The sequence below is a fragment of the Lithobates pipiens genome, unplaced genomic scaffold (genome assembly GCF_037356315.1).
Source record: "Lithobates pipiens isolate NorthernLeopardFrog02 unplaced genomic scaffold, aLitPip1_a1.2 Scaffold_57, whole genome shotgun sequence".
NCBI classification, from domain to species: domain Eukaryota; kingdom Metazoa; phylum Chordata; class Amphibia; order Anura; family Ranidae; genus Lithobates; species Lithobates pipiens.
In genome coordinates this window covers 1,232,269-1,258,286 of record NW_027507879.1, presented here as the reverse complement: position 1 = coordinate 1,258,286, position 26,018 = coordinate 1,232,269, and the positions used below count along the sequence as shown (strand labels likewise).

Sequence of the window (26,018 nt, the reverse complement as noted above, 5' to 3'; positions counted from 1 at the left end):
TGACACTGGCAGTGAAGGAGTTAACCACTAGGGGGCAGTGTAGGGGTTATGTATGACGTTGTGTGTGTTTTTTTTTTTAATTGTAGTGGCCTGGCATTGTCAGTGACGTCACTGATCGAACTTCCCTATAAAAGGGAAGAGATGATCGGTGACAGCAACACAGGGAAGCACGGGAGAGGTTTGTTTACACAGAAAAAAAAAAAATAGAGCTTTTTGGTGGTATTTGATCACCTCTGCGTTTATTTTTTGCGGTATAAACAAAAAAAGAGCGTCGATTTTGAAAAAACACATTATTTACTTTTTGCTATAATAAATATCCCCAAATTTTTTTGTGGGGGGAAAAAAAAAAAAAGGAAATCAATTTTGTTTGGGAGCCACATCGCACGACCGCGCAATTGTCAGTTGAATCGACACAGTGCCGAATCGCAAAAAAAACCCCTCTGGTCAGGAAGGGGGTAAATCCTTCCGGGGCTGAAGTGGTTAAAAGAGGGGAGAGTCCACTAAAAGAGATATTAAAGACTTGAAGCTGCACAGGGGATGATGTACAGAAGAGGACGACTCGTCACCTTCACCCAATCACCGTCTCTTACCATAAAGATTTGATTCGCTCAAAGAAATGGTCTAAAACGCAGTTTAAATCCTTGGTTAACATAAGGAGGCTCAGGTATGGATGGTCTGCCGGCTTCTTCCCCCCCCCCCCCCCAACAGCACTTTCATTATCAGCAGCCAGTCCAGTAAAAAGATCAAAGAACTCCCAGGATAATCAAAAGGAGGAAAGAAAGCGTCTCATAGTGAAGAAAATACATAATAACATTTATTAATTAAAAAACTAGAACACTCACATAAGCAGAAAAAAAAATAGCATGTCATAAATATCAATGTTGTTTCCAACCAGAAAAATGGGTACTTCTTCCCGATGTGCAATGTTACATGCTGTGAATACATCCTACGCGTTTGGTCTTCAATGACGTCATTGCTTAAAACAGGTCAAAGTCTTAACGAAGAATTATCTTTACTTTTTTTTTTTATATCTTTACTCTTGTTCCCCCCACCCCCCCCCCCCCCCCGGGACAAAGTATACATAGACTGGGAGCATCCTAAGATACCAAGTGTGTTACTAGCCAGATTACCTGGACAAAATGTGAAAAGAAAACTAAAGCAGCCACCAAATCTAAGGATTGGTGAGCTGCAACATAATAAAAGTTTCTTTTTGGGGGGGACCATGGCTTTATGTATACTCTTTAAAAGTCTTCAATAACCATTCCTGAGAAGCTTTCTAAAATATATCTGTGCATTATTCACTGGTGTAGTGCCCAGTTCAAAAGAATCAGTGGTGTTTCATCAGTTAAGGGGTTGGAATCTCTGCTGCATACTCCTTTCCGTTGGCCGCTTTTGATTCATAAAATTTACACGCCCTGAACTTCAATTCCCTTCACACCTTCCAAGTCTATGGTGTAGTAGCAGGTGGCTTGTGGAATATGCGGCGCAAAGATGACTTCCATTGTCCGTAAAACGCAGCCTATGAATGGCGGAGGGGCCTCGCGCTGTGTCCGTGCCACCATGAGTCTCATTAGAAGCTGATTTGACCAAGACATTCCCAAGGCTGGTAGCATCTTTTTATCCTCCAATCTAAATGTAATACATACAGGATATATATTAAACAGGGGGACGCAAAATCACCCTGTACTAAAATGTCATAAAAGTGAAAAAAAATATATTTCAGACTCGGGATGGCAGCCTATTATTGGGGTCCAGATACTTGTCTAAGACAGGTATTTGCACCCACTTCTGGGAAGACTCCAACAGGAGCTTACGCCTCTTCCCATCCCGGCGCGCTGTCTGCTGGGACACACACGGGTCCCAGAGACATCGCGGACCATTCTCATTGCGCTGTGCGACTCGCGCATGCACAGTAGGGAACCGGGAAGTGAAGCCGCAACGCTTCACTTCCTGATTCCCATACCGAAGATGGCGACAGCAGCATCCGAGGACCGAGGGACGGTTGGGCCTCGGGTGCCGACATCGCTGGACCCTGGGACAGGTAAGTGTCCTTATTTTAAAAGTCAGCAGCTACAAATACTGCAGCTGCTGACTTTTAAAATAAGCAAACTTACCTGTTTAAAAAAATAAAAATAAATTGCGGGACTCCCTCTTTAACCACTTCTCCAGGCCAATTCTGACATTTCTCTCCTACATGTAAAATTCCTAATTTTTTTTGCTAGAAAATTACATAGAACCCCCAAACATTATATATGTTTTTTTTTAGCAAAGACCCTAGAGAATACAATGGCGGTCGTTGCAACTTTTTATCTCGCACGGTATTTGCGCAGCAATTTTTCAAACACGTTTTTTTCAGAAAAAAAAAAGTTTCATGCTTAAAAAAAAAAACAGTAAAGTTAGCCCAATTTTTTTGCATAATGTGAAAGAGGAGGATACGCCGAGTAAATAGATCCCAACATGTCACACTTCAAAATTACACGCGCTCGTGGAATGGCGCCAAACTTTGGTATTTAAAAATCCCCATAGGCGACGCTTAAATTTTTTTTACTGGTTACATGTTTTGGGTTACAGAGGAGGTCTAGGGCTAGAATTATTGCTCTCGCTCTAACGTTCACGGCGATACCTCACATGTGTGGTTTGAACACCATTTTCATATGTGGGCGGGACTTACGTATGCGTTCGCTTCTGTGTACGAGCTCACTGGGACAGGGGCACTTTACATTTTTTTTTTTATTAATTTTATTTTTTTAGTTTGACACTTAAAAAAAAAAATGATGACTTTTATTCCTATTACAAGGAATGTAAACATCCCTTGTAATAGGAATATGACACGATGGGACATATTTACAATGAGATATGTGGTCAATAAGACCCCATATCTCACCTCTAGGCTGGGAAGAAAAAAAAAAAAAAAAAGAAAAAGGATCCTGGCTTCCTAGCTAAATCATAACATTGCGCCCGGCCTCCGAACGATCATAGAGACTCCGGGGACGATCTGGTCTGCCGAAAATCTCTATGGTAACTTGCGGGGGCCGGCGGAACCTGTGACAGACTCACCGATGGAAGCGGTGAGTCGGTAGAAGCACCGGAGGGCGGCGGGGGGGGGGGGGGGGGTGTCCACTCCCGCCGCCCGTAAGAACAATCAAGCGGCGGAACAGCCGCTATGATCCTTCTTATGGTGCAGGGAATCGCCAGCTGAAAACGCCGATATCTGAATGAGGTCTGTGGCCTCAGGCATCATTCAGATATAACCACCGAAAGCCCATGACGTCAATAGACATAGTATGGGCGCCAAGTGGTTAAGCACCACCTACAAACATGGCTTACAGCATGAGATGGAGGCCATATAAGCCCCGAGCTGTGATAAGAAGCTACAGTGAGAAAAGCTCTGATGGATGTGGATGCCGAGTAGTTTATAGCTGAACTTAAAGTGGTTGTAAACCCTTACAAACCACTTTGACCTACAGGTAAGTCTAGATTAAGGCTTACCTGTAGGTCCAAGAAATATCTCCCAAACCTACACGGTTTAGCAGATATTTGCCTGAAGACAGGCAGGCGCACTGGGTAAGCCGCAGATCTCAGCGATATGCCGCGAGTGTCGGTTTCTGCGCGGCATGTGCGGGAGTGACGTCATCGCTGCTCCGGCAAATCACTGGAACTCGAATAGCAGATCGCAACGGGACGACATTAAAATTTGCTCTGTGGGTATGTGTTTTGAAAAGCAATAAAGGTAAGGGGGAAAAAAAAAAAAAAAAAAAAAGAGGGGGGCAGTTGGGGATCACTAGCGTAATTACAATAGTTCCTTGACATCAGTGCACACCCTGGATCACAGGGCGAGGTACTGTATATCCACTTGAAGTGAAGTGGTTGTAAACCCTTACAAACCACTTTGACCTACAGGTAAGCCTAGATTAAGGCTTACCTGTAGGTTCAAGAAATATCTCCTAAACCTATACGGTTTAGGAGATATTTGCCCGAAGACAGCCACCGCTGTCTACGGCGCATGCACCGTAGACAGCGGCGCGCAGGCGCACTGAGCGTGGCATCCTCGATGACGAAGATGCCGCGCGTCTAGGCTCCCGTGCGCATGCGCGGGAGTGACGTCATCGTGGCTTCACCGAATGACAGCGGCGGGACTGCGAGACCCACCGAGAAGATGGGTGCGGCGGACTACAGGGGACAACGGTGACTTCGCTGGCTCCTGTGTCAGGTAAGTGACACATAATGGACTACTATGCGATGAGATGCGATGCGATGCACAGTAGTCCATTATGCTTTGCCTTTGCAGGGAATGAAAGAGGAAGCAAACTCATCAGGGTTTACTTCCTCTTTAAGGACCGCCTCACGCTGATGTACATCGGTAGAATGGCACGGCTGGGAACAAGCACGTACCTGTACGTTGCTTTTTAAGTGCCCAGCCGGGGGTCGGGAGCGCGCCACCACCACGGTCCTGTGCTCCGGTGGTGTCCCACGATCGGGTCACAGAGCTGAAGAACGAGGAGAGAGGTCTGTGTAAACAAACTTCTCCCCGTGCTTCCCTGTGTGGCTGTCACCGATCGTCTCTTCCCTTTTATAGGGAAGGACGATCAGTGACGTCACATGCCAGGCCACGGCCCCCCTACAATAAAAAAAAAAACACATAACGTCATACATAACCCCTACATTGCCCTCTAGTGGTTAACTCCTTCACTGCCAGTGTCATTTACACAGGAATCAGTGCATTTATATAGCACTGATTGCTGTATAAATGACAATGGTTCCAACAATGTGTCAAAAATGTCCGATGTGTCTGCCATAATGTTGCAGTCACAATAAAAAAAAAAAAAAATGCTGATCGCCGCCATTACTCGTAAAAAAAAAATTAATAAAAATGCTATAAAACTATCCCCTATTTTGTAAACGCTATAACTTTTGCGCAAACCAATCAATAATCGCTAATTGCAATTTTTTTTTTTTTTTACCAAAAATATGTAGAAGAATACGTATCGGCCTAAAGTGAGGAAAAAAAATGTTTTTTTTTAGATATTTTTTGGGGATATTTATTATAGCAAAAAGTCTAAACCAGCAGTGGGGATCTTACCCAATGTGGCTCAGCACAGAGTTTGCTTCTTTCATGGCATCTGTAACCTACAAATGAACACACAAAAACTACAGTAAAGTACAGGCGAGGTTCTCCTTTTCACCCACCTACATTACACTAGAAAATAAGCCTGTAACCATTTTAAAAAGGTGGGTACATACATTCTTTGAAGTAGATTTTAAGTTAAAGTCCACCAAATAAAACTCCTGCCATAGGCAATGTCATCTAGCCATGTGTGCTGTAGTTTGAAGGCTGAAGTGTTTCAGGGGACATGCCCTCTTCATCAGAGCGCTGTGCTTGTTCCGATTCATGTTTGTATGTTTTTAGCTTTTGAATTCAATAAATGTTGGTGGTGGTAATGCATTGGGTGTCTGTACTCTTGTGTGTTTTTACTGCTTTCGAGGTTATTGACTCACTGAAGACTAGAATACTGGTATCAGAAGTCAATTCTGAATAGAATGTATGTACATGCACTCCCGTGGCCACCGTAGGACAGAAGGTGGTTGGGAAGTTTCTCTGGGGTCACTGATTAAAAAGGAGGACAAACGATCAAACTATTGGGCACATTCCTCAAAATTAAAATACATTTGGGTTGATTTTTTTTTTTTCAACGTAAAACTGGCACATACTGAATACCTGATTAATGCAGAATACAGGAGTTGTGAAGTCTCGGCTTAACTGGTGGAGTTTGGCCCCAATCGTCTGAAGATGTTTTGCTTTCACAACAGCATCCTTTGCAGCAAATTCACAGCGAAACAATGCAGCAATAGAGTCTATGACGATCAGACGGACCTGACCCCGGAGGAGGAGGATAGGAAGCTTCTTGGTGATGCACTCGGTGAGCATGTCCTGCAAAATGACACAACCACAAGGTCTTGTAGTCTTTGGACATGAGCACAGCTACTCAAGACCTGAGAAGGGCGAGTGTACAGTCGAAATGTTTAAGAGTTGACAGTGCGGCAATACAGCTGCACTCACTCATAAAACAAAGCTGCATAATAGTTGGAGAGAGTGTGCCACTTGTGTACCTGTTAGCCCTTGTACAGACGGGTCGGACATTCCAACAACAAAATCCGTCAGATTTTTCCCGACGGATTTTGTCCTAAACTGGGGTTGCATACACCCGGTCGGACAAAGTTGTCGGAAAATCCAATCGTTCGGAACATGATGACGTTCGTTCGTTACGACGGGACTACGTTCAGGCTAGTAGCCAATAGCTTTGGTCTCGTAATTTGATCTGAGCATGCGAGGCACTTTGTCGGAATTCTCTACGAACGAGTCCAATAGGATCATGTTGTCGGAAAATTTTATATCCAGCTCTCAAACTTTGTTGGTCGTACATTCCGTCTGAAAAAGTCCAATGGAGCGCACACACGGTCGGATTATCCGACAACAGGGTCTGATCGGACATTTTCCGTCAGAATGTCCGACCGTGTGTACAAGGGCTTAGACTGTTCTTGGTAATAGTTGGAATGTTTTTCACATGATTAAATCCCTTCCCGTCACCACCTCCCAGCCCTTTAAAGAGGAAGTAAACCCTGATGAGTTTACTTCCTCTTTCATTCCCTGCAAAGGGAAAGCATAATGGACTACTATGCATCGCATCGCATAGTAGTCCATTATGTGTCACTTACCTGACACAGGAGCCAGCGAAGTCACCGCTGTCCCCTGTAGTCCAGCGCATCCATCTTCTCGGTTGGTCTCGCTGCTCCGCCGCTGTCATTCGGCAAAGCCGCGATGGCGTCACTCCCGTGCATGCGCACGGGAGCCGACACGCGTGGCAGCTCCGTCGTTGGAAATGCCGCACTCAGTGCGCATGCGCCGCAGACAACGGTGCCTGGCTTCGGGCAAATACACGGTTTAGGAGATATTTCTTGGACCTACAGGTAAGCCTTAATCTAGGCTTGCCTGTAGGTCAAAGTGTGTTGTAAGGGTTTACAACCACTTTAAGAGGCTCTAAATGCTAGGAGGCAGAGGCGGGCATTCCGCTGTGATTGGCTGTCACATGATCTGAAAGCTCCCGATTGCAAGTAGGCATCAGGAGCTTTCTGGTACTCACCGGTATCTGCGCTGGGAGGGCGCGTCCCATCTGCCCCTGGGGCGTTATTAGTTAAGCTATCTGAAGCAGGTTGAAGTTCCTCTAATGTCAAAGGTTGATCCAACATCTCCCTTTCATCTACTGATAATTCTGTTAATTTAATCAGGGCTGAAACAACTAATCGATTAATCGCCAACTGATTATGAAATCAATTACTATTTTCATAATCGATTAGTAACATAATGGGGGTTAAAATAACAAAAAACAAAACAAAACAAAAAAAACTAAAATGAGCCCTTTATAGTACAAAAAGAGAAAATAATCGCTACTGTAAATATTACTTTCACAGTTCTACAGAAAAAAAGAAAAATGAACCCCTTACAGTAGTGATTATCTGCTTTTTTTTTTTTTTTGTACTTTAACCACTTAAGCCCCGGACCAATTTGCAGCCAAAGGACCAGGCCCCCTTTTGCGATTCGGCACTGCGTCGCTTTAACTGACAATTGCGCGGTCATGTGACGTGGCTCCCAAACAAAATTGACGTCCTTTTTTTCCCCACAAATAGAGCTTTCTTTTGGTGGTATTTGATCACCTCTGCGGTTTTTATTTTTTGCGCTATAAACAAAAATAGAGCGACAATTTAAAAAAAAAATGCAATATTTTTTACTTTTTGCTATAATAAATATCCCCCCAAAAATATATATAAGAAAACATTTTTTTTTCCTCAGTTTAGGCCGATACGTATTCTTCTACATATTTTTGGTAAAAAGCATAAAATTAGCGATTATTGATTGGTTTGTGCAAAAGTTATAGCGTTTACAAAATAGGGGATAGTTTTATAGCATTTTTATTAAATATTTTTTTTTACTAGTAATGGTGGGGATCAGCGATTTTTATTGTGACTGCTACATTACGGCGGACACGCCAGACATTTTTGACACATTTTTGGGACCATTGTCATTTATACAGCAATCAGTGCTATTTAAATGCACCGATTCCTGTGTAAATGACACTGGCAGTGAAGGAGTTGACCACTAGGGGGCGGGGAGGGGTTAAGTGTGTGTTTTTTTTTTATTTAACTGTAGGGGGCGTGGCTTGGCGTCTGACATCACTGATCGTCTTTCCCTATATCAGGGAACAGACGATCAGTGACAGGCTTAGTAGGAAGCACGGGGAGAGGTTTGTTTACACAGACCTCTCCTCGTTCTTCAGCTCTGTGACCCGATCGCGGGACGCCAGCGGCGATCGGGTCCGCTAGTGCTGCAGCCACGGAGCTCAGGACCGGGTCAGGAGCGCGCCGCCGGCGGGGCGCTCGCGACCCACGGCTGGGCACTTAAAGAGCAACGTACGGGTACGTGCTTGTGCCCAGCCGTGCCATTCTGCCGACGTACATCGGCGTTAGGCGGTCCTTAAATAGTTATAGTAAAGAGCAAATAATCGCTACTGTAAATATTACTTTCACAGTTCTACAGTAAAAAAAAAAAATTCAAAAATGAACCCCCTTCCAGTAGTGATTATTTGCTTTTTTTGTACTATAAAGGGCTAATTTTTGTTTTTTTTTAACCCCATTATGTTACTAAACGTCTTAGACCTGGTTCACATCTATGTGTTTTTTGGTGCTTTTGGCAAAAACGCACTACAGTTCATTTACATGGTTTCCTATGGGACACGTTCACATCTATGCTTTTTTTCAGCCGCTGCATATTTGGAAAGGGTCGGGGACTTTTTTTTTTTTTTTTTTAAACGCAAAATGGTGCTTTTTTTTGGTTCAATATACTTCAATGGAGAAGCTGTAGAAAAGCATGTAAAGCGTTTTTGCAGCAATTTGTGCTTTTTAATCTACCCAACAACAAATTGGCCAAAAAAAAAAGCAAAACCGCAAATTGCAGTAAAATCACGTGCGCAAAAAGGCGCAGCAAAAAGCACTGCAGAAACAGATCAAAAGCAAACTGTATAGGTGTGTACCGAGCCTTATGCTGGCCTCACAGATCGATTTTCAGACGAGAATATTCAGACGAAAAATCTTTGTACATTCACTGAATGAAAGAATGTTTGAAATTTTCACTTGTTTTTAACATACTGTTTTTAAAATGAATGTCATTTCTGAACAAAAACCACTTACATTGTCTGAAAATTCCTTTAACCACTTGCCGACCGGCTCACGCCAATATACGTCGGCAGATTGGCACGTACAGGCATATTAACGTACCTGTACATTGCCCTTTAAGACGCACGGAGAGGAAGAACGTGGAGATGCTGATGTAAACAAGCATTTCCCCATTCTTCCCTGTGATCGGGAGCAGTGATCAGTGCTGTGACACACGTAGCCCATCCCCCGTACAGTTAGGACACACTTAACCTCTTCAGCGCCCCCTAGTGGTTAACCCCTTCACTGCCAGTCACAGTTACACGGTAATCAATGCATTTTTAATCGCACTGATTGCTGTATGAATGTGAATGGTCCCAAAATAGCACCAAAAAGTGTCCACTCCATAATGTTGCAGTCACGATAAAAATAGATGATCGCCGCCATTACTAGTAAAATAGAAAATATTAATAAAAATGGCATAAAACTATCCCCTATTTTGTAGACGCTATAACTTTTGTGCAAACCAATCAATATACGATTATTGCGATTTTTTTTTTTTATACCAAAAATATGTAGAAGAATACGCATTGGCCTAAACTGAGGGAAAAAAATATGTTTTTTAATATTTTTTTGGGGATATTAATTATAGCAAAAAGTAATAAAATATTGTGTTTTTTTTTTTTTTTCAAAATTGGCGCTCTTTTTTTGTTTATAGCGCAAAAAACACTGCAGAGGTGATCAAATACCACCAAAAGAAATCTCTATTTGTGGGGAAAAAAGGATGTCAATTTTTTTTGGGAGCCACGTCGCACAATCACGCAATTGTCAGTTAAACCAACGCAGTGCCGAATCGCAAAAAGTGATCTGGCCTTTGGCCAGCCAAATGGTCCGGGGCTGAAATGGTTAACCAAGAAGTTGTCTATTATTTCCAAATTTTCCCGTCATCGATTTGACCCTATTAATGATTAGAAAAGCAAATGAACAGTCTTAAAATTACTTTTTTTTTTTTTTTTTTTTATCACTTAAGGACCGGGCCTCTTTTTCAGACTCGGTGTTTACACATATAAAACTGTTTGTTTTTTTTTTTGCTAGAAAAATTACTTAGAACCCCCAAACATTATATATTGTTTTTTTTTCTAACATCCATCCTAGAGAATAAAATGGCGGTCGTTGCAATACTTTTTTTCACACCGTATTTGCGCAGCGGTCTTACAAGCGCACTTTTTTGAATAAAAAAATAAATAAGACAACAGTAAAATTAGCCCAATTTTTTTTTCACATTGTGAACAATAATGTTACGCCGACTAAATTGATACCTATCGCGTCACGCTTCAAAATTGCGCCCGCTCGTGGAATGGCGTCAAACTTCTACCCTCAAAAATCTCCATAAGCGACATTTAAAAAATTCTACAGGTTGCATGTTGGTATGCGTTACAGAGGAGGTCTAGGGGTAGAATTATTGTTCTTGCTCTACCGATGGCAGCGATACCTCACATGTGTGGTTTGACTACAGTTTTTATATAGGGGCGCTACTCGCGTATGCTTTCGCTTCTGCGCGCGAGCTTGTCGGGACGGGGTGTTTTAAAAAAAAAAAAAAAAATATTCTTATTTATTTTACTTGATTTTATTTATTTTTACAGTGTTTAAAAAAAAAAAAAAAAAGGATCACTTTTATTCCTATTAGAGGAATGTAAACATCCCTTGTAATAGAAAAAAGCATGACAGGTCCTCTTAAATATGAGATCTGGGGGTCAAAAAGTCCTCAGATCTCATATTTGGACTTAAATGCAATAAAAAAAAAAAATTGAAAAAATGACATTGAAAAAAAATATACATTTTAAGAGTTATGGGCGGAAGTGACGTTTTGACGTCTCTTTCGCCCTCCTTTGGTATAGAGACGAGTGGGGGGGCAGTTTAGCCTCACTCGTCTCCATACCCAGCAGTGTACAGGACCTGATCGCCTCCGCCGGTAAGTGGGCGGAGAGCGGCGGGAGTGGCACCTCTCCCGCCGCCGATAACGGTGATCTCGCGGCAAACCCGCCGCAGAGACCACCGTTATCGCACACAGGACCGCCTCCTGTAAAGAGGGATATCTCAGTTTTGGCAGCAGCTGCTGCCTTACCGAGATATCCCTCTTCAAAGTACTGACGTATATGTACAGGAGGCGGTCCTTAAGTGATTAAGGAAGACATTGTTTTTTTTTTAAATAAAAAAAATTTGAGCTCTGAGTCTGATGATATTTACCAGATTCACCCTTTAATAGTATATACAGTATATCTCTTCTAATAGTATATACAGTATATCTCTTCTAATAGTATATACAGTATATCTCTTCTAATAGTATATACAGTTCTGTCTGTTATTCTCAGAGTGGATTCGATATTTTGCTCCCTAACCATATAGTTGGTTATTTATATTTACCACTGCATAGAGATATTTAAGAATAAATTGACTTTTTTCAAAACTTTACATTTTAACTAAATTATACACCACACTTTTTTTTTTTTAAGGTTATTAACAGATTAATCAAAAAAAAATAAAATAAATTGTCCAACTAATCAATTATGAAAATAATCGTTAGTTGCAGCCCTAAATTTAATAGAGAAAGTGATGTAGTTCATCGGATACTTTACTGCTATACAATTTCTTAAAGAAATCAACAAATACTGATGAAATCTCCGAGGTAGTTTGTTCAGTTTCAGTTGGAGAGATTTGTAATTCTACTTCCTGGGTCATTGATGTCTGAGCTTTGGCTATTGTTTCCAAAAGATAACCCGTATTTTCTCAATCCTCAAAATAAGGTTGCTGAAGAAAAAAAAGGTTTCTGCTCTGCTTTTTTTTTTTTTTTTTTTTTTTTTTACGAGAAATATCAGCATATATCTGTTTTTCTATAGTAGGATTTTCTATATAAAGAAGTTCTGCCTTTAAAACATCTTTGGTCGCCAAATGTTCCCAGGCTTTTAATCGGTTAGCTGGCTGATCAAAGAAACAGAAAAAAAACAAAAAAAAAAACAATCCAATTATAGCCAGTTTTAGACAGATTTTAAGATTTAGACAAGCACCTCCAACTTTTTCTGTTCCTGTGTCCTAACATATTGTGTTCCCCATCGGATAGTGTCCGCGCAGTACACAGCACACACAGATTCCCAAAATAGCCGAAGATGAACGGCGCCTGCGCCGTGAGTCCAGGTTCTAGCCCCACCATCCAAGTGGACATAGAGTTAGAATAAAAAAAAGAGCCCAGCCGAGGTCATGCCCGAAGCGTGGCGAGGGAAGCAAGCCCCGCGAGGGGGCCCTCTAATATTGGCAGCCCTATGTCCACTTGGGATGGTGGGGCTACCACCTCGACCCACAGCGCAGGAGCTGTTCATCTTCGGAGATTTTCCGAAGCTCCTTCTGCTCTGTACTGCGCCTGCGCAGTACGGGGCGGACAGTATCCGATGCCCGGACTGTATATGCCAGAACACCGGCATGAATATGCCCCTGTGAAGAAAAAAAAACTCAAATTTTCTGCATTAAGCCAGTGACCTAAACCCTACTGAATACCTTCGGGATGAATTGGAACATTGAATTGGCCAGCTTTAGACAGACTAGTAGATTTAGATGGACTCTTCACACGTGACCAACAAATAAAGCCTAGCTCCAGCTAAAAAAAAAAGGTTTTACCCCGTTTTCCCCGAAAACAAGACCTAGTGTGATTGTTGGTGATGGCTGCAATATAAGCCCTACCCCCCCAAAATAAGCCCTAGTTAAAGTCCTTGTAGGTCTTATTTTCAGGGTAGGGCTTATTTGGGGGGTAGGGCTTATATTGCAGCCATCACCGACAACCACGCTAGATCTTATTTTCGGGGAAACTGGGTACATCAATAAATAAAAACTCGTCATTGTCCTTTAGCGGTATGCCATAACCTGGTGATGTTCAATATATATGGAAAGCCGTGGGATGCCCATATATGGCTTCTTGAGACCTACTCGCCCAACGTCATTGTAACTTACTATATCAGCTGCATGCTCGATGAAAACATGATCTCCAAATCGGATTTTGCGAACGACATCTGCCGCAACATCTGTTCTCAGTCTGTGCTGAGACTTTATCAGCTGTAGGAGGCGCTTATTTGGGAAGGCGTCTTCTGTGCAGATGTATACAGCCCCTAGATCAAAATATCATTGTCTGAATTAGAGGGCAAGTATACAGGGTATAGTCAGTGCTATCATATTTTCACATCATATTGCAGTAGGGCTGAAACAACTAATCGATTATGAAATTAATCGATTACTATTTTCATAATCAATTAAAGAGGAAGTAAACCCTAATGGGTTTACTTCCTCTTTCATTCCCTGCAAAGGTAAAGCATAATGGACTACTATGCATCGCATCACATCGCATAGTAGTCCATTATGTGTCACTTACCTGACACAGGAGCCAGCGAAGTCACCGCTGTCCCCTGTAGTCCGGCGCATCCATCTTCTCGGTGGGTCTCGCTGCTCTGCCGCTGTCATTCGGCGAAGCCGGGATGACGTCACTCCCGCGCATGCGCACGGGAGCCGCCACTTGCGGCATATCGCCGTTGACCGCGGCGCGCTCAGTGCGCCTGCGTGCCGCTGTCTACGGCGCATGCAATAAAAATTTGGAAGTCATGTAATGTTTTGTACTGTATTTGTATTGTATTTTCGAACAAGAATTGTATAATCTGGTATCATATGAGAACATGTTTTTGTTCTTGTCCCATCGGATAATATCAGATGAACTGTCACGATTGGCTCTTAAAATGATCGGATTATCTCAATTCCAGTTACAGGGGATGACAAACATCAGTGAAATACATATGACAGTAAATAAGAAATGGATGGTGTTGCGCTCCACGCTAAATAACTTAAATCTAATAACACAATTGATAAATAAAATCTTGAAGACGCACTCATGCGATTAAAATTACTATAAATTATAACTACGAACTTTAGTGCAAAAAATTAATACCAAGTGAATAATACAGTGCTCGGAGTAAAAGCTAGTTCCTACTATTATTCATAAATGAAGGAACTAAAATGATCTACACAATCGTAATAAAGTGCCAGATAAAAAACGCAGATCTTAATAAAAATATCAAAAGAGTCGTGACATCAAACAAATCTGTGTCAGTCCATGAAAGTGCATCCAAGTGCCAACATGTGTGCAAAACTTATACCGTATATACTCGAGTATAGGCCGACCCGAATATAAGCCGAGGCCCCCAATTTACCCCCAAAAAAACTGGAAAACTTATTGACTCGTGTATAAGCCGAGGGTGAGACATGGCTGTCCATCCCTGTGTGTCCGTCCATCCCTGTGTGTGTGTCCGTCCATCCATCCCTGTGTGTGTGTCCATCCATCCATCCATCCCTGTGTGTGTGTCCGTCCATCCATCCCTGTGTGTGTATCCATCCATCCATCCATCCCTGTGTGTGTGTGTGTGTGTGTCCATCCATCCATCCATCCCTGTGTGTGTGTCCGTGCAGCCTTGTGTGTGTGTCCAGCCTACCTGTGTCCCGAGCCTCCGTCCCGAGCCTCCTCCGTCCCGAGCCGTCGTCCCGAGCCTCCGTCGTCCCGAGCCTCCGTCGTCCTGTGCCTCCTCCGTCCCGTCCCGTGCCGTGCTGATGGATCGCCGCTCCAGGATCGCCGCTCTTCTCGGCGGCCATTCTACAATTCAAAAGCCGCGCCTCCGCCTCCGCCTGTGATAGGTGGAACACTCAATTTCCCAGCAGCCTGTGTTCCGCCTATCACGGACATCCTCTCATCTTCGTCCGTAGTACGAGGATGAGAGGATGTCCGTGATAGGCGGAACACTGACTGCTGGGAAATTGAGTGTTCCGCCTATCACAGGCGGAGGCGCGGCTTTCGAATTGTAGTATGTCCGCCGTCTGTCTGCTCGATACGCTGATCGAGCAGTCAGACCGCGATGACTCGAGTATAAGCCGAGGGGGGCACTTTCAGCTTCAAAAAAGAGGCTGAAAATCTCGGCTTATACTCGAGTATATACGGTATATAAAAAAACATATATAATAAATACACAATAAAAAAGAATATAAAACGGTGTGTGAAAAAAATGTATCACAGAGTACAAAAACAATAGTCCAACAGACGTGATTACTAAAAGTGTCTCTAAATTAACATGAAAAACTACAACCGCTATATTGGAGCATATTGCTGTCTGACTGACAGCAGTGAGGTAAGGTACCCACTGCACTCAGTGTGTGAGCACCCACGTTTAAGGAGCTGCAAGATCACTGGTGGAATTATCCCGGGGTTGTTCACAGGATTAATTTCTTCACATAGCACAGCGTGGATTTATTTCATTCCCTGCATGAACTTTACTACCTAGTTTTTCATGTTAATTTAGAGACACTTTTAGTAATCACGTCTGTTGGACTATTGTTTTTGTACTCTGTGATACATTTTTTTCACACACCGTTTTATATTCTTTTTTATTGTGTATTTATTATATATGTTTTTTTATATATAAGTTTTGCACACATGTTGGCACTTGGATGCACTTTCATGGACTGACACAGATTTGTTTGATGTCACGACTCTTTTGATATTTTTATTAAGATCTGCGTTTTTTATCTGGCACTTTATTACGATTGTGTAGATCATTTTAGTTCCTTCATTTATGAATAATAGTAGGAACTAGCTTTTACTCCGAGCACTGTATTATTCACTTGGTATTAATTTTTTGCACTAAAGTTCGTAGTTATAATTTATAGTAATTTTAATCGCATGAGTGCGTCTTCAAGATTTTATGCGATTATTTATCAATTGTGTTATTAGATTTAAGTTATTTAGCGTGGAGCGCAACACCATCCATTTCTTATTTACTGTCACTTTGAGGGGAGGGTTTGCACCTCTGTCGGTGTTTTTTGCTGCAACCACACCAGTCTGCTCAAATTTTACCACTATAGCGCGAGGATAACCTACCATTACTAAGTGAAATACATATACCTCATATTTTATTAATTTTCTTTTACTTTTATAGAATACACTGCACCCAATTTTATTAATCACTAAAATACACTTACACCACAAGATCTACATATAGAGTAATAAAACATACAGATTACAAAGTCATCGCTTTCAATAAATTCTGAACTTTCCAAAATGACCCATGAATGTATTTTTGATTTTTTTTTTTTTTTACATAACCGTATATATATTTGAGGCGTACCTGCTCCAAGACCACCATAGGTCTCTGGATACTGAACAGTAAGGCACAGCTGCAGGGCTATCTGAGTCTTTCCTGCGGAGCTCTCTCCTGCCAGCTCTGTAATGCCCACCAGGGGGAGCCCTCCTCTCAGCAGATTATTCAGGACTCCACATCCCAGGCTCAGCTTTTGGTGCTGTGCGGGGAATCGGGACTTTTCTGTGTAGAGCTGCAAAGCTAAAATCCATCAAAATGATCAGAAAAAATTAATGTCCCTTTAAAGTCAAACATTGTAAAGGCATACAGACCATATCAACAGGTTTGGGGGGGGGGGGGGAGCTCGGGGTTCGAGGTATTCAAGTTGCATCGCAGCTAGCTTCACTAGAATAGGGGTATACCCTAGTAGTTTAAGTAAAAAGAAAAGGTTGGGACTTTGACAAAGCATGCGATTTTGGAAGCAAAAAACAGAAGAGCAACAAAAATCAATAGTATAAATTTATTAACTATAGATTAAATGTATAGCATAGGGCACAAAGATACACATTGTATAATCCATGATCCATCATAAATAGTAAATATATTGAAGTATTGCACATCAAAAACATCAATCCCACAGTTCATACATCAAAAGCATTGACCTTGTATATAGGCATATTGCACACAGTAAAAATCAATAGAATTAAGTAAAAACATTCCAGAGTCTAGTAAAACTGCATGTTTAAATGTAATTTGTAGTATTTGAAGCTCTACGCGTTTCGTGGCTACATTGCCACTCATCAGGAGCTGATAATATGATGAATATCTGTGGGACAAGAAATGGTGTGCCGACAGTTAGTCAGGTTTGTATAATAAATGAGAAAAAAATGGAGGGAACAGAAACAATGTATCCAAAACGAGTACCCATACTCACGGGTCATGGAATGGCAAGAGGCGCAGCCACGGACAACGGAGGTAGCCGGGAGTGTCGACCGATACGGGAGCTGGGGCAGACAGAGCGTGCGGTATCGCTTCTCCCGCTGCGCATCAACGTCACGCATCCGGCGTCACGTGGCTGATGTCATCACGTGGGCGCCGTGTTTTTATCTGACGCCTTCCTGGGAGGGAGCTGGCATTTGGCGTCGCTCGCTGGGGGGCTGACTCCCCCGGGGACAGGGTTGTCCCCCCCTCCCTACCTGGATTGCCAGCGTGACGTTGGCGGCATCGTGTGGCCGCGGTGAGGCACTAACTTCTGGCACAAGATCATTGGACACCACTAGTATGGTGACTGTTGTTTCTGACAGCCCTAGACACTTAGATGGAATGAGCATTATGCTCAACACTTCCAGGTATTGCTTTTTAGCACACTTTTTTTGTGGTTTTTGTTTTCAACACTCACTTGTTTTGTTTTTGTTGTTGACCCAGTTTATATCTATATTTTATTAATTATCCTATTCATCTTTACACGATGGAGTTCACCATTGTTGGAGCATTTCCATTGCTCTTAACATGTTTTCCCTAAACTTGTGCTTCACTTTTGTTAAGTCCATTCACTTCACGTCCCAGTCACTCCAGACACCCCATTCTATTAACTTACACTCACATATTCAAGTATTCATCGTAGGGTGATGATCACTTTTGGTTTATATCTATGGTACACAGCCTCATCGCGATACCGCACGCTCTGTCTGCCTCAGCTCCCGTATCGGTTGACACTCCCGGCTACCTCCGTTGTCCGTGGCTGCGCCTCTTGCCATTCCATGACCCGTGAGTATGGGTACTCGTTTTGGATACATTGTTTCTGTTCCCTCCATTTTTTTCTCATTTATTATACAAACCTGACTAACTGTCGGCACACCATTTCTTGTCCCACAGATATTCATCATATTATCAGCTCCTGATGAGTGGCAATGTAGCCACGAAACGCGTAGAGCTTCAAATACTACAAATTACATTTAAACATGCAGTTTTACTAGACTCTGGAATGTTTTTACTTAATTCTATTGATTTTTACTGTGTGCAATATGCCTATATACAAGGTCAATGCTTTTGATGTATGAACTGTGGGATTGATGTTTTTGATGTGCAATACTTCAATATATTTACTATTTATGATGGATCATGGATTATACAATGTGTATCTTTGTGCCCTATGCTATACATTTAATCTATAGTTAATAAATTTATATTATTGATTTTTGTTGCTCTTCTGTTTTTTGCTTCCAAAATCGCATGCTTTGTCAAAGTCCCAACCTTTTCTTTTTACCGTGCCAATAGGGATGGAGGCTTTTCGGCCTCATTTAAAGTCCCAACATTTTTTTTTGCTACCCTAGTAGTTTAACCACTTGACCTCAGGAAGGTTATTCCTCCTTCATGACCAGGCCATATTTTTTTTACTATTCAGCACTGTGCTACTAGCAATTGCACGGTCATGCAACGTTGTATGCAAATTCAATTTGTATCATTTTTTTCAAACAAATAGAGCTTTTTCTTTTGATGGTATTTAATCACCACTGGGTTTTACTTTTAATTTTTATCTTATTGTAAAGGAAATTTGTAAGTTCTGTATATAATTGTATTCTATTTTGTATGTTTTGCACATTTCCCTCACTGTGCACATGGCACTAATAATGTTTTCATTACATGTTTGCATTCTATGGAGTCCTGATTAGAATTAGTCTAAGTTACACCCCTTGTTACCATAAAAGTACAATTGTAATATTAATGTGATACCTACGTAATCATGTGTATAAAAACCTTCAATTGCGTCATAATAAAAGCAGAACAGTTATTTTGAAAGATGCGGAGTGTATCTTTTGTGTCTGTTCCCTATTGTAGTAGTTATTATTTTGGAACCACTAATCAATATGAGGATAAGAGTTGCCTATATAAACAAAAAAAAAAAAAAAAAAAAAAAACACATTTGTCTTAGTTTCTACTGTCAAATTTTGCAAACCAACATTTCTTTGGTAAAAGAAATCCAAAACGGTGTATATTATTTAGTCTGTGTGAAAGTTATAGAGTCTAGAAACTATGGTATTTTAATTGTAAAAAAAAAAAATGATGATTCCGGATGTACTAATGGCCTATGTCATTTAAATTTTTTTGGATTTTTTTTTTTGGAAAATTAAGAAATTAAATAAAATGCCCCCCCCCCCCCAAAAAAAAAAACTATTTTTTTACATACTATCACCGGTGCAGTACAGAGTCATTATATGACTCGTGTGGTAGTGATCAGGGATACTGACTGGTTATGGTATGTAAAAGAATAACAACAACATTTTAATAAACTTTTATTTAATTTTTTTAACCATTTTTTTATTTAATATTTTTTACAATTTTTTGGTTTACATACTGACATCACAGTAGTTCAGTGTCAACATAGTGACACTGTACTACTCTGGGGGAATGGGGGTGATCAGGGTTTTTTTTTATTTTATTTTTTTTACTCATTTCAACTGTCATAAATGGCTTCCATAATAAATACTATTATGATGATTGGCCACAGCTAAAAGATGGTACAAGGTGATGTGACTGGCCCAGGTACCATGTGATCACTGGTGACCAATTACAGATCACACACAGTACATTCATGACTTTTGCTTACTACGTGACATGGGATCATGTGATATCTGGAGGGGCCAATACTGAGCACGGCAATCCGCTGTGTCCGGGACACAGAATGGCTGCAGAGCGCGCCGCGATCACGACACCTGGGGGAGCTGCCCGCCAGCAGCACGAGTCAGCATTTAGTTTAAAGCCAAATTAGAAATGTGTAGTAGCTCCAAGGCCAATACCAATCTATTGGTGTCAACACTATATAGCAAAAAAGTTTGCTTACACTCCTCTAAAATATTAGGCCTCGTTTCTACGGGGGGCATATCAATGTGTATGATGTGGATATAGGGATGTGCCGTTGGAATCACCGTCAGGTTTTTATTGCTGTCTGTGCCCCATTAGGAAGATTCGCTCTCTGTCTTGTCACAGGAGTTGAAGCGAGGGGTAAATTCAGAAATTTGAGTTGCCATCAGAACAGAAATAGAGGGGGGAATTTTCCAATGGGGACACTTTTTCCTGTGACAACTGTCTAAAACCAGCCATAGATGGATGGAAGCTCGGGCAGACCCTGCAAAACCGGCTGAGATTCAATCCATCTATGGATAGGCTGATTGTACCAAATCGGATCCATTGATCAACCAGCCTGTCAGATTTTTAGCATGCGATTACTGCCTGATTACTGGTTTCGCTACAATCGTCAGCAGCGCGAGAATATATTTTGGGTTGTTCTTTGGTGGTAGGTTATGGTAGTAGAAAGAAATATACAGATATATTTAAAAAAATATTTTTAATTTTTTTTTTTTTTACTGGTTTTGGGTTCATTTTCCCTTGATAATAAAAAAAAAAAGAAATAAAAATAAATCAGGCGATATCTGTTAACATTTACCACCAAAAGAAAGTCCGGCTTTACTAACACATATCGAAGTTGCAAAATTGTGTTCAGGCATTAAAGTGGTTGTAAACACTCAATTATACCCAGTGAAGTGAATAACCTCAGGTGAAACACAGAGATTAACCACTTCACATCCAGGCCAATTCTGACATTTCTCTCCTACATGTAAAATTCATATTTTTTTTGCTAGAAAATTACATAGAACCCCCAAACATTATATATATATATATATATATACATACACACAGTGGCTTGCGAAAGTATTCGGCCCCCTTGAACTTTTCAACCTTTTGCCACATTTCAGGCTTCAAACATAAAGATATAAAATTAAAATTTTTTGTAAAGGATCACCAACAAGTGGGACACAATAGTGAATTGGAACGAAATCAATTGGATATTTTAAACTTTTTTAGCAAATAAAAAACTGAAAAGTGGTGCGTGCAAAATTATTCGGCCCCTTTACTTTCAGTGCAGCAAATTCACTCCAGAAGTTCAGCGGGGATCTCTGAATGATCCAATGTTGTCCTAAATGACTGATGGTGATAAATAGAATCCACCTGTGTGTAATTTAGTCTCTGTATAAATGCACCTGCTCTGTGATAGTCTCAGGGTTCTGTTGAAAGCGCAGAGAGCATCATGAAGACCAAGGAACACACCAGGCAGGTCTGTAATACTGTTGTGGAGAAGTTTAAAGCCGGATTTGGATACAAAAAGTTTTCCCAAGCTTTAAACATCCCAAGGAGCACTGTGCAAGCGATCATTTTGAAATGGAAGGAGTATCAGACCACTGCAAATCTACCAAGACCTGGCCGTCCCTCTAAACTTTCAGCTCAGACAAGGAGAAGACTGATCAGAGATGCAGCCAAGAGGCCCATGATCACTCTGGATGAACTGCAGAGAACTACAGCTGAGGTGGGAGAGTCTGTCCATAGGACAACAATCAGTCGTACACTGCACAAATCTGGCCTTTATGGAAGAGTGGCAAGAAGAAAGCCATTTCTCAAAGATATCCATAAAAAGTCTCGTCTAAAGTTTGCCACAAGCCACCTGGGAGACACACCAAACATGTGGAAGAAGGTGCTCTGGTCAGATGAAACCAAAATCCAACTTTTTGCCCACAATGCAAAACGATATGTTTGGTGTAAAAGCAACACAGCTCATCACCCTCAACACACCATCCCCACTGTCAAACATGGTGGTGGCAGCATCATGGTTTGGGCCTGCTTTTCTTCAGCAGGGACAGGGAAGATGGTTAAAATTGAGGGGAAGATGGATGCAGCCAAATACAGGACCATTCTGGATGAAAACCTGTTGGAGTCTGTAAAAGACCCGAAACTGGGACGGAGATTTATCTTCCAACAAGACAATGATCCCAAACATACAGCAAAATCTACAAAGCAATGGTTCACAAATAAACGTATCCAGGTGTTAGAATGGCCAAGTCAAAGTCCAGACCTGAATCCAATCGAGAATCTGTGGAAAGAGCTGAAAACTGCTGTTCACAAACGCTCTCCATCCAACCTCACTGAGCTCCAGCTGTTTTGCAAGGAAGAATGGGCAAGAATTTCAGTCTCTCGATGTGAAAAACTGATAGAGACATACCCCAAGCGACTTGCAGCTGTAATCACAGCAAAAGGTGGCTCTACAAAGTATTAACGCAAGGGGGCCGAATAATTTTGCACGCCCCACTTTTCATTTTTTTATTAGTTAAAAAAGTTTCAAAAATCCAATAGATTTCGTTCCACTTCACAATTGTGTCCCACTTGTTGGTGATTCTTCACAAAAATTTTATATCTTTATGTTTGAAGCCTGAAATGTGGCAAAAGGTTGAAAAGTTCAAGGGGGCCGAATACTTTCGCAAGGCACTGTATATATATATATATATATATATATATATATATATATATATATATATATTTTTTTTTTTTTTTTTTGCAAAGACCATAGAGAATACAATGGCGGTCGTTGCAACTTTTTATCTGGCACGGTATTGGCGCAGCAATTTTTCAAACACGTTTTTTTTTTCAGAAAAAAAACAGTTTCATGCTTAAAATTAAAAAAAAAAAACAGTAAAGTTAGCCCAATTTTTTTGCATAATGTGAAAGAGGAAGATACGCAGACTAAATAGATACCCAACATGTCACGCTTCAAAATTACACGCGCTCGTGGAATGGTGCCAAACGTTGGTATTTAAAAATCACTATAGGCGACGCTTTAAATTTTTTTACTGGTTACATGTTTTGGGTTACAGAGGAGGTCTAGGGCTAGAATTATTGCTCTCGCTCTAACGTTCGTGGCGATACCTCACATGTGTAGTTTGAACACCGTTTTCATTTGTGGTCGGGACTTACATATGCGTTTGCTTCTGCGTACGAGCTCACGGGGACAGGGGCACTTAAAAATTTTTTTTTTTTTTTTTTTTACTGTTCGTTTTATTTTTTATTTTTTAGTTTGACACTTTAAAAAAAAATAATAATAATTTTGATTACTTTTATTCCTATTACAAGGAATGTAAACATCCCTTGTAATAGGAATATGGCACGATCTGACCTATTTACAGTGAGATATTGAGGTCAATAAGACCCCATATCTCACCTCTAGGCTGGGAAGCCTAAAAAAAAAAAAAAAAAAAAAATGATCCTGGCTTCCTAGCCAAAACGGCGCCGTTAATTTGAATGCAGAGGCCGGGCGTGACGTCATAACATCGCACCCGACCTCCGAACGATCATAGAGACTCCGGGGACGATCTGGTCCGCCGGAAATCTCTATGGTATCATCCGGGGGGCCGGCGGATCCTGTGACCGACTCACCGATGGAAGCAGTGAGTCGGTAGAAGCACCGGAGGGCGGCGGGTGGGGGGGCGTCCCCTTCCGCCGCCCGTAAGAACGATCAAGCGGCGGAATAGCCGCTATGATCTTTCTTATGGTGCAGGGAATCGCCGGCTGAAAATGCCGATATCTGAATGATGTCTGTGGCCCCATTCAGATATTACACCACAAAGCCTACGACGTCATATGACGTAGTATGGGCGCCAAGTGGTTAAACAAATCCTTCTACATACGTTTTACTTGTTTATCTGCAACCCTCTCTTCTCTACATCTGTGCAGAATTGCGATAAAATTCTTCCTCATCTGTCAGTATCACAGTAGAAGGGGTAGAGAGCTGCATTTAGAGCGCTTATACAATATATTATGAGCCGACTGAAGGAAAGGGACACCCCTCTTTCACACACAGCACAGGAACAAAGGAACATGCAGAGCTGTGTTTTGAAAGAAGTCTTGACACAAAATCGTCCGCCGGACTTGGCAGTCTGGCAGACAAAATCCACCCGTCTGTGTGCTAGTCCGTCGGACTTTTGAAATGAACGGACTTGCCCACACACGGAGAAAAGTCCGTTCATTTTGAACGTGGCTCCAGGTAGACGTAACTAGCGCCGCCTCCATCTGCGAGATTGACACCTCGCCAGCCCCGTCACCTGGTATGGATTGAAAGGGGAACCCCTACGCCGAAAAAACGGCGTGGGGGTCCCCCCAATGTCCATAGCAGACCCTTATCGGAGCAAGCAAGCCCGACCGGTCAGGAAAGGGGGTGGGGACGAGCAAGCCCTCCTGAGCCGCACCAGGCCGCGTGCCCTCAACATGGGGGGGGGGTGCTTTGGAGAAGGGGGGCCCTGCGGACAAGCGCCTCTTCCCGACAACCCTGGCCGTTGGTTGTCAGGGTCTGCGGGCGGGGGGCTTATCGGAATCCAGGAGCCCCCTTTAATAAGGGGGCCCCCAGATTCCAGCCCCCCACCCTATGTGAAGGAGTATGGGGTACGATACCCCCCGCCCGCAGACCCTGACAACCAACGGCCAGGGTTGTTGGGAAGAGGCCCTTGTCCTCATCAACATGGGGACAAGGTGCTTTGGGGTGGGGGCGCATGTTGAGGGCACGCCGCCTGGTACGTCTCAGGAGGGAGGGGCGCTCGCTCGTCCCCACCCCCTTTCCTGACCGGCCAGGCTGTGTGCTTGGATAAGGTTCTGCTATGGACTTTGGGGGAACCCCCACGCCGTTTTTTCGGCGTAGGGGTTCCCCTTTAAATCCATACCAGGTGACGGGGCTAGTGAGGTGTCAATCTCACCGATGAAGGCGGCGACATTGACTTCCTTCACTAATTCCGTCTACCTGGAGCCACGTTCAAAATGAACTGACTTTTCTCCGTGTGTGGACAAGTCCGTTCATTTCAAAAGTCCGACGGACCCCCGCCATAGTCCGGCGGAAAGTCCGGGGGCGTGTGTGGGCAGTTAGAGCTTCGGAGATAGGCAAGTAAACACTACAGATATATGTGCTTTGTTCAGATTTCATGACTGAAGTTTACAACCACTTTAAGATTCGTTTTAGGGGTTAAATGACTTTGACTAAAAAGTTTAGCCTTTGCAATGGGCTGCAAACCTTTCATTTCCCAGGTAGCTGTCCAGGATGATGTAGACTACTATTGGAAAACATTGTGTAGAGCTTTACAAAGGCTTGTTTGGTTATTAAAGTTTATTTTTTTCCAGTATACATTTAAATAGCTGCAGATGACGTTACCTGTAAGTGCTGAATGTTTCTGGAGAGCTGCACTGGCTGCTTTCTGTAAGTCATAGATGTCAGTAACGGAGAGCTGAGTCACTTTCTGCAAATCCCCAATAGAGGAAATAAGAAGGTCTTTGGCAGACTTGATGTTTGCTGAAAACAAGACACAACGTTGTTATCAGTGGCCGGTATCTCTCAATCACACTTAGGCTGGCCATACATAAGCAATTTTCTTTCCTTCAACCACGGTTTGCAGGAAAGAAAATCACTTGTTTCCAAACAGGTTGGTTGTACTGAAGTTGATTGATAGATCAACTTTAGTACAACCAGTCTGCCCATAGACGGATCAAAATTCAACCGGTTCAACCGGTTCCTGCTGAACCGGCCAAATTTCATTCTGTTTATGGCCGGTGTTCTATCAAAAAAGTGCATCCCGTCAGATAATGCCTCCGACGATCTGCGCATGCGCAGTATGCATCGTCACTCCAGTTGATATGTGGATCAGCTGGCATGAAGTCAACACTGCGCATGCAAAGATAGTCTGAGCCTTTATACGACGATCTGTAAATGGAGAATGTAATCGTGCAACACACACCGAAATCCACCTGTCACCATTGATTGGTCAATTCTCCCGCATGAGCCCAGAGGCAGGC

The 26,018-nt window shown here is 42.2% G+C and overlaps 1 protein-coding gene across 1 annotated transcript; it reads right to left on the bottom strand.

Moving 5' to 3' along the window:
* Positions 1-1,057: 1,057 nt before the first annotated feature.
* On the bottom strand, positions 1,058-25,540 carry XRCC3 (X-ray repair cross complementing 3; the record flags this gene model as incomplete). Its single annotated transcript, XM_077467568.1, has 6 exons — positions 1,058-1,629; positions 5,081-5,127; positions 5,717-5,929; positions 13,204-13,358; positions 16,410-16,622; positions 25,381-25,540. Coding segments are annotated over 6 exons (1,011 nt in total), but the record flags the coding sequence as incomplete, so codon positions are not given.
* Positions 25,541-26,018: the final 478 nt, after the last annotated feature.